This window comes from Lingula anatina, chromosome 10 (assembly GCF_051362555.1).
Source record: "Lingula anatina isolate TDL-2025a chromosome 10, LinAna3.0, whole genome shotgun sequence".
Classification (NCBI taxonomy): Eukaryota; Metazoa; Brachiopoda; class Lingulata; order Lingulida; family Lingulidae; genus Lingula; species Lingula anatina.
In genome coordinates, this window is record NC_141776.1 from 3,571,405 (window position 1) to 3,580,839 (window position 9,435).

Below are 9,435 nucleotides of genomic sequence, written 5' to 3' on the forward strand. Positions count from 1 at the left end.
TAATAATAAAAACAATGAAGTAAATTTTAAAATTCTCCAAATTAACTTAAGTTTTAAACCATAAAAATGTCTGCCAAATGTAAGACACACCTTGCAATTTTTTTCTATTATTTTTAAATTTATAAATATGCTCCACCTTATATATAACAACAGTAATGTATAAAAATTGTATTTAATACCAACAATATTGCTCTCTCTCTCTCTCTCTCAATATATATATATATATATATATATATATATATATATATATATATATATATATATATATATATATATATATATATATATATATATATATATATATAAATTTCTCATTGTAAACTGGGATGGGGCAGAGACTAGAGAATGCAGAATTCTTGTTATTTTTAATAATTTCATTCTCAAAATATGATATTGACATTAACTTGTTTGAACCATAAAATGGCGAACCTTAATAGAAACAGGACCTTATCCCTGTATTCCTATCTGCAATTGTTACAGTAAAATCCCATGTCCTGCGCAGTTTGCATGATGTCCCGAAATAAAGCACACACTATACAGACAACATTAGATAACTTGCTGATTGTTATAGGAAATGAGGTATAACATGAACACAGAGACAGGCATTATTATATATAGATATGAGTCATGATAAGGACAAATCTAATTAGAAAATAACACGTAAAACTATGGTGAAAACATAGGCAATAGATGTACATTAATTTTTCTGCTTTTTTTTCATCTACTTATTCCAGGTTTTGTTAATATTTTTTTACAAGTTGTTAAGTTATTTACTGTCAATGTATCCATCAATTTATCTATTTCATAATTTACCAATAAATCTCAAACAGGCTTTTCTCTCCTTCCATTTTCTAGTCTCTCTCTCTCTCTCTCTCTCTCTCTCTCTTTCTGTCACACACACGCACTTTTCTCCCTCTTTGCAGTACTGCCATCACAACATATCTCGTCAACATCACATTTCCACTTTCAAAGACATACAGATACAACTTTCATATCAGATAACAAGTTAACCCACAAGTTCATTTAAGATTCATTCCTGGGTCACATTAATACATTGCCTGTAGGCTGTATGATATATATACCAAAATATTTCTGTAAACCAGAGTAACAAGCACTGGTGGATACAGGATGTTTTGTTGTTTTGATTTCTTTCTCTCTCTCTCTCTTTTTTTTTTGGGGAGGGGGGGGGGAAAGGGGTCATAATTCTGAGTGCACTCTGAATATTCGGGTCTTCTCTTGTGGTTTGCCCAAATATTTCGGTTCTCCCTCAAATGTAATCAGAATATATTTTGAATGCTGTTGGAATGCGGTATGAATATTTACTAGTACATTAATGCAGTCATAGTGGAGTAAGGAATCACTATGAATGCCATTCCATGTTTCTCCACTTGGAAAGCATCCAGGAGGTTTTGATCTACTATAAAAAACAAAGCAAAGCAAAGGAATGGGCTCGGATATTGAAAATACCCTCATCCATGAAGTCATAAAAATGACCAGAGTTTTAATCATAGGGCGGTAAAATTAGTACTTAGTAGCAGTTTTGTCAACTTTTTTTTTTTTGAGGGAGACCCCCACCCCATTGCCTTAGGCCCACTAGAGACACACCAGAGAAGGCATACTCCCATTTGTAACTGTGTCTTCACACTGCCAATCCACAGCCTGGCGTGTGTTAACAATAAAACATGGATCTGTTCAGATAAGATGAACTCCCTGTCACTATCACAATACCTGGGGTGCTTATCTCCGTTTACTATCTCTTTCTGCTTACTTGACCTTACTGACTATTGTTAGCATTGCCTCATGAAATAGGTCCACATCCAGTAACACATCAAGTGCAATGTGTTAGTTGTGCCAACCAAGAACACAATCACAATCTCAACCAGTGGTTCTAGTTTGCACATTCACTGTAGCTCGTACAATTAGTGAAATGTAGGATGTTGTAGCGACTTAAACTTAAAAAAAAGGGAAACTTGTACATTGTATCTTTCACGCAAAAAAAAAAAAAAAAAAAAAAAAAACTGTCCCCAGTTAAGTCCTGTTGAGTCTGCCTCCCTGAATGTCAGATGCTCCTTGAACTCACCTCTCTTCTATTACTAGTAGCATGCTTCTGCCATATCTAATAATTGCTGATGATGGAAAGGTGAGCTTTCAATGACCTCTGAAAGTCAGTATGTTTTGAGAATCATTCTGAAACCATTAATTGCCCAGGCAGGGTTAGAGATTTATAGTAATCTACTTAATTTGAGGAAAACATTGACAAGGGTAGAATTATAAGTGCCACTTGATACTCTTGGTATTCTCAATACAAAGAACCCTTGTCCCTAACTCTACAGAATGTAGCCTCAATGAAAAACACTATTATACACGAAGAAGAAAGGGGAAACCCCCAAAAAAGTGTTTTAAAAGACACAGGCCTAAAAAGCTCTTGGTGTGAAATTCTCCATGAGACAGTCTTATCTCTTATGCAATATTTCCCTTTTATTTCTATTGTCAAATTCACCTTATCATTAATTAATTTATTCTACCACCCATACACCTTCCTTCCTTCCTTCCATCCATCCATTCACATACTACTATCCTTTCATTCATTTGTAGCACTATCCAAAAGTTCTTTCCGGGTAATTTTTAACATCTAATTTCACAAACATTCCACACACTAAGGCTTCATTCATATGCAATGTCTATTTTCTAAATTCTATTTTCTATTTGCGGTTTGTCTTATGATCACGGTCTGTGCCCTGAATATCCCGCAGCGTAATTACTGGCAGCGCGAGCCAGTTACTTAAAGTAACTTATAGTAACTGGCTCGCGCTGCCAGTAATTACGCCGCGGGATATTCAGGGCACAGACCATGATCATAAGATACCGCGAAAAGAAAACAGATTTTTAGAAAATAGACTTTCCATGTGAACGAAGCCTAAGGTCATAATATCAAGGATAAATAAAACCTTACTAGTACAGCATAAAAAAATTATATATATATCTGGTCAGGAATTGCCACATTTTTAAATCCCAGCAAGCCATTTAGCCTGCAATATCTAGGTTTCAGCACAGCAAGCCTGCCAAACATGTCAGTGTTTGCCATGTGACATCCAAAGTTAGTAGTCAGGTTCATGTTGCATGCTCCTCTATAATTAACTCCCATTTCTACCCCTGAGGTCAGCTATTAGCTGAGGTTTGGAGTTAAATTCCCTGTTCAACACTGATGATGATGAGACGACAATGTATTACTTCACTGGGAACCAAGGGGTCAATGAGTGTAGGGACCAGGAAGAACTTGAGCCCTAAAACTGGTGTGAACTTTTTAGTTTTAGACCAAGGTTTTGGTCTGATTCATATGGAGATTAATTAATAATTCTCAACCATACACACCGATAAAGTACTAGTACTAGTAGGTGTTGGTCTGAATTTTTTACCCTCTCTCTCTCTCTCTCTCTCTCTCTCTCTCTCTCTCTCTCAGGTTCTCAAGATCATTTTGAAATTCCCAGGTGGGAAGTTATCCACCACAAGCTCATTATTCAACAGAAACTATGGCCTATCCCTTCACTCACAAACCCAAAATGGTGTCTTCCTGGCTTTTGGATTAGCCAATTCAAGTAAAACTGCCGTCACTTCTTACCATCCTGAATTAAACTTTTTTTCTGAACATTTCATCCAAAATTTTTCACCAAGTGCTTTTTTGAGATATAATACCTAGGAGTCTGAAAAACAGACACACAGACACTGACAAGGACTAGTAGACATAGGCTTCGTTCACATGAAAAATCTATTTTCTAAAAATCTATTTTCGGTATCTTGTGATCACGGTCTGTGCCCTGGATACCCCGCGGCGTAATTACTGGCAGCGCAGGGAATTAATTGCAGCTTTGGAAGTAACTGGCTCGTGCTGCCCGTAATTACGCCGTGGGGTATTCAGGGCACAGACCGTGATTACAAGATACTGCAAATAGATTTTTAGAAAATAGATTTTCCATGTGAACGGATCCATAATCTCTCTGATTAGCAAAGGTGCGAAATACTCACCTCATATTGGAGAGAACTGGTGCCATAATCTCTTCACTTCCCTCTAGTCAGAAGATCTTCTCTAGTTAACCCAACTCAAGGTCAAACCCAATTTCTGCTGGAGATTTCAGAGAACCAGAGGTAAAAACTATTTTGTAGAAATGTTCCCGTCAGATTTCAAAAGAATCCTCCTCAAAATTGAACAACGTTTTGCCAAGGAACCCCACAGCTGGCAACCTCTTCTTTGTATGCTGAAGCACAGGCAATTAACCCTTCTAGCTGGTCAGTTTTTGATTTGGATGCCTTTTTTCCTACAATTTTTCCTTCCCAGGGCAAGCTTATGACCACCAAAACCTGGTTTAAATTACAGTCTGCTTCCCTCTGCTTTATATGTTTCCGTTAGTACCTCTCAGCGTTACCTCTCAGTGGTGTAAAGGTCTTAGATGCGTATTCAGCTCGATCCCACACCAGATGTATTTCACCCCTATAGTTTATATGTTCTGATCAAGATCTGAGGCAGATTTCTTGTACTTCTTCCTCTAGGCTAATTTACCTTGAGACTAGATTCTAAAAAGTCCTACAGGTAACTTATTGATCTCAAGCTTATGAATAAAGCTTGGTAAGATTTCAAAATTGTGCTACAACTTCTTGGAACCTTAAAACACAGGAAGCTGGGCAGCTGCTGACTCACACTTGTCCGTGTAATATATCAGTTTTTATAAACTGTGGCCTTGCTTTTGCTGTTACATACACAGTAAATAGCACAAATAACACAAAGCCTACACAGATGCCCTTGGCTTTGTCCCAGGTGAAACACAGTAAAATATGCAGGAGGTAAACAACTACTATAAGATACTATTAGTATTCTTCTCACTGATTTCTAAAGTCTCTTACTAGTACTGGTATCTGATTTCTCGTAATAAGTCAAAAACACAGCAAAGGTTGGAAACAGACCCCCAGTACTACTGGTATAAACCAGTGTATAAAAACTGGATGTCTATGACTTCTGTCCCAAACCAAATAAGTCACTGCAATTAACTGCTTAGATATTTAACAGCTAAAAGATCATCAGGATGCTTCTCACACCACCTCTAGTTTCTTGGCACACTCTACACAGCGTAATGTAAATATTCCAGACCTCTTGCTATTGTCTAGAGCTGTTTATAGATAAAAAAAACTGCTTGTCTCTGGCTGTGGCCCACCAGGTAAACTTACAACTGCTCCTGTCGCTGACGTAGAAAATTGTACGTGCAAAATGCTAGTAGTATTAACAGATGAAAAGATCATTTATAAGCTCTCTATGCCTTGTCTCTCACAGGATCTGCTAAACGACTATATATGCACTGTAGGAGGAAATGCCTCCAAACATTCCTGCCACTAGATGGAGCTGCTGTTATCAAAATAAGACAGGTTAATGAGATAGAGACAGACGGCCCCTGTTTTAGCAGTCATAGCTCAGCCTCTTACACAAGGTTAAGTTGCAAGTTGGGAAAAAAAACCTACGAAGGGGTACTAGTAGCCTCTTAAATGAGCTGTGGCTGTATTTTAGTATCAGTAACCCCTTTTACAAGTTGCATGCTGCATAAAAAAAGTTCCATAACCCTAAAAAAAGGGTACCCTCTTATTACAGCTCTTGTCTATTTTCAGGGTCACATTTACATATGATATTTTTCACTAAATATATTTCTATCCATAAGATTATAACTAGAATTGCATTAAGTAAAATTCCCAAGATAAGAAGTAACATTCTCAAAAAAAAAAATAAATAAATAAATAAATAAATAAATAAATAATAATGATAAATAAATAAAAAATAATAATAATAATAAATAAATAAAAAAAAATTAAAAAATGAGACGCAAGCCAGGGTAAATCGCAACATTAAACTAGACAACACCCCAAGAGTGTAGACACCCTAAGGCAATGAGGAGCGCATAAAAGATATTAGTTGAAATTGTAATCACTTTGTTCACTGCATAACTCTTTACCCTATTCATCATATTTTGAAAGAAACTTTTTCAGATATCTTGTCCACAAACAAACAGTCATACATAACATCACCTCAAGTCATTCATTGGCAAAAGATAATAAAGGTGAAAACATGAGTGAAATTCATATAGAAAACTTACCCAAAAATACAGACATGTTCATCTAAAAGCTGCGACAGTCGGTGTGACTTTGCAGAAGTTTCCTCGCCAGCCATAATTAATTCTGTCAAGGCAAACTTTGAATTCTGTCAGAAAGGCAACCAGCCTTGCCTTTACAGCTGCCGTACCCTGTTTAAAGTCCTGCCTGTGACAACCACGACTCTACATGGTCAACCTCATTAAAATATACCGTAATTGTTCAAGCTAATCTAGTAGACTTTTTTTATTTTTTCTTCTGTCCTTTTGCACTAGGTAAAATGATACTGCAAACAGCTATAAGGCAATACATTCTGATCACTTCTATAAGTGGTAAGGGAATTTTCCCCCCTACTTGTAAAGATGCTTTGAAATTATTTTACTAGTTAATAGCCATCATTTTAAAACAGGGCTTATCCCATGTTTGGGGGTACAGGCCATCAAAAATTTTAACCTGTAATTTCCTGCAGAATTTCAGGGAGTCTAAGCCATTATTAAAAAAAAAATTCATAAGCCGTCCAATCATCTTTTAAATTATTGGCTGTCAGGTGATGCTTGTGGCCATCCGAAGGACTGCTGGACGGTTTGCTGGGTAAAGCCTTGTTTTAAAAACTAAAGACAAACTAATTTTTATGAATTAAAACTAAGAAGAACTATGGTAATTTTGACTTGATGTCACCAGCAAGTGTTTCGCAAAGATAACAAAAGGATGGTTAACCACGAAAACACATCAAAATTTGACATTTAGTAGATAGGGGGCAGCACAGTCAGATGACAAAAACAATCCATTGGTCAGCAGAAGGCAAGCTTACTTTATCTCACAAGACCACAAAATCATGATTTACCAATTAATACAGATAAATCATCATCAATTCCACTTAATACTAATACTCTATGTACTTATAAATTATAACCCAAAATGTGGTAGATGAAACATCTTTATTTTGCTTGTCTTTTAATTTGTTGCTTGATTTTTTTTTTTCTTTTCAAGCAAATTTAACAATGACTGGTGGAAGCGGTTGGCGTGGACTGGAGGGTAGGAGGTGAAAGTACCCCAAATGCCCAAGGTATCCCTCTCCTGAAATCTTCCCTGAAAAAGCTCCCCCCCCCCCCCCCCACCCAAATAGCTTGGAATAATGTAGTTCTCTCATAAAAAAAATTATAAGACACTAAAGAAAGTAAAACTAGACAAATCCAATGATCATTCCAATTATGTTTCCTGCATAATATTATAATAATTAAAATTGCACTTGTCTACTCTATAGCATTTTTTAACCATGCCCCCCCCCCAAAAAAAAAAAAAAAAAAAAAATTGCATCCATCAGATGAAATTATTGTTCTTTAATATTTCTTCACAGATGAACATAGCTTTTCATGAAGTCTTAACAAAGGTACAGGTACTAGTAATAATTCCCCCAAGCCACACATCTAAATGCATCCTGTTTACTAAGACTTTTAATAAGCTTAACCAAATATACCTTATTTAACGAGATCTCAGAAAACTCCAACAATGCTCATTTGTTCCACCTGTGCCGAACAATGCTCAGCTGACAAACAAATGGACATTATGTGACAAAGAGCAATATTAAAACAATATGGGGTTTAGACACAAATAAACAATTCTACATTACCCCCAGTTTACACAAAGCTTAAAATTAACAAACATGAATTTCATACTATAAATAAAACCCAGACTAACTTGTGAATATACGACATATTCTACAGACAGCCAACACTGACATCAAACAAAGAAGCAATTCATTGTTATACTGGGGAAATTTTGCCAAAAGCCAATGGAAGTTTGCACAGGAAGGAGACACATTTTTTTTTTTCATTTCATTTATTCCCTAATATCAAAACACACCAAGGTTTATAACTGAGGACTTGAGTGTGCTACATTCACACTTCACAAATTTTCCATATGAGTTAAAATTCAAAATTATGCACAAAGACACAAAACAGTTAATGGCCACAGAAATATTAATTGCTATGATGAGAAAGAGTTCATAAACTGCAAAAGAAAACAAATTAAAAATGCCTGAGTAAGATTCTTTAGAACATTCCTAAGTTGTGAGGTTCTCCCTTCCTCCTATTACATTTGACTTAACATGCTGTGCTCTAACTAACAGGTTAAACCTCTCTTCAGGATGTTCTTATTTTTATGGTTTATTTGTAAGATTTGCCCTCTTACATATTTGTATGTCAGTGTCTTAATTTTAGTTTAAATAACTTTTATAATGTTATCTTGTTTGAAACTTTGCTTAAAAATTCTGCAGTGAAATCAATAAATAAACTAATTTCATATACTCTTATATCACAGCAAAACATAAACTTACAATAAACATGCATTAATTTATATAAATATAGGAATGTCATTTTGTGAATTGGCCTCTGTCACATAGAAAAAGGGCATCATATCAGCAGCATGTTTACTTTTGGCCTGATTTGAAAGAAAATATCTAAGTAAAACCAAAGTTATGGGTTAACAGGGGCGGATCCAGGATTATTTGAAGGGGGATCCAAAAGTGCGAAGCCAACCCCCCCCCCCCCCTTGGCGTGGGGTTCAGGGCCTGCTGAAGGTGGGGTCTGTGAAAATTATTGGTATTTTAAAGGGCGAATGGTGCCATTTGGTATGGGTTAGAACTACAATTCAGATAGTCAAAATCCTAGTTTGAAAAGGGAATATTTGGTGTGATTTTTTCAGAAACCGAAGGGGGGGGTCAGGACCCCCCCTCTTAATCCACCACTGGGTTAATATTAGTTAACCACTAGAACCAGTACTCGTCTCCTACTATAAATACTAGTCCAGCAGGCAATGACTTAGTTATGTTGTAAATTCACAGAGATTGCTCTGGTTCAAGCTGGAATTTATGTCATAAAACATCTGCCAATAAAGACCCTTGGCAGAAGGAACCGGGTGCAGCTGTTCCTGGGCATCACCAATACATACAACTTTTCTGAAATCAGAGAGGGTTCGCTAGAGCTTTGATTCAGACTTCAGAAGGATCAAACCTGTTGAATGGACATAGCTTCTCATTTTTCACTTCTAAAACAGACCACATTCACTCAAAATCAAGGAAATCCGTTTTCTCACACTCAGTCTCATCCACACATGTCAGCGTCTCTTTGTACTCACCTTCCAGTCATAAAGGCACCTCTGTGTGTGAAGTATTACCTCCAACTGCTGCAGCTCGTATTTCGGAAGGTGGCAAACATCAACTTCCGGTCGAATTTACTGCGGAGCTGCTTGACATAAAAATGCAATAAACAATTTGTTTCAATAATTTTGTCTTCAAATTTCTATGTTAAA

The 9,435-nt window shown here is 36.3% G+C and overlaps 1 protein-coding gene across 6 annotated transcripts in view; it reads right to left on the reverse strand.

Annotated features, from left to right (window-relative positions):
* The window catches only part of LOC106172461 (LIM and senescent cell antigen-like-containing domain protein 1), a 29,968-nt gene extending 20,596 nt beyond the window's left edge, over positions 1 to 9,372 (reverse strand). For 2 of the 6 annotated variants that reach the window (XM_086997208.1, XM_086997204.1), the window contains exon 1: positions 9,262 to 9,372. In XM_086997208.1, the coding sequence (XP_086853334.1) occupies positions 9,262 to 9,272 (11 nt within the window). In that variant the 5' untranslated portion in view covers positions 9,273 to 9,372. Of the gene's footprint in view, positions 1 to 4,023; positions 4,098 to 6,131; positions 6,258 to 9,261 lie in introns of those variants that run through there. The other 4 variants (XM_086997207.1, XM_086997203.1, XM_086997201.1 and 1 more) reach the window with 3 other exon arrangements.
* Between the last annotated feature and the right edge of the window lie 63 nt (positions 9,373 to 9,435).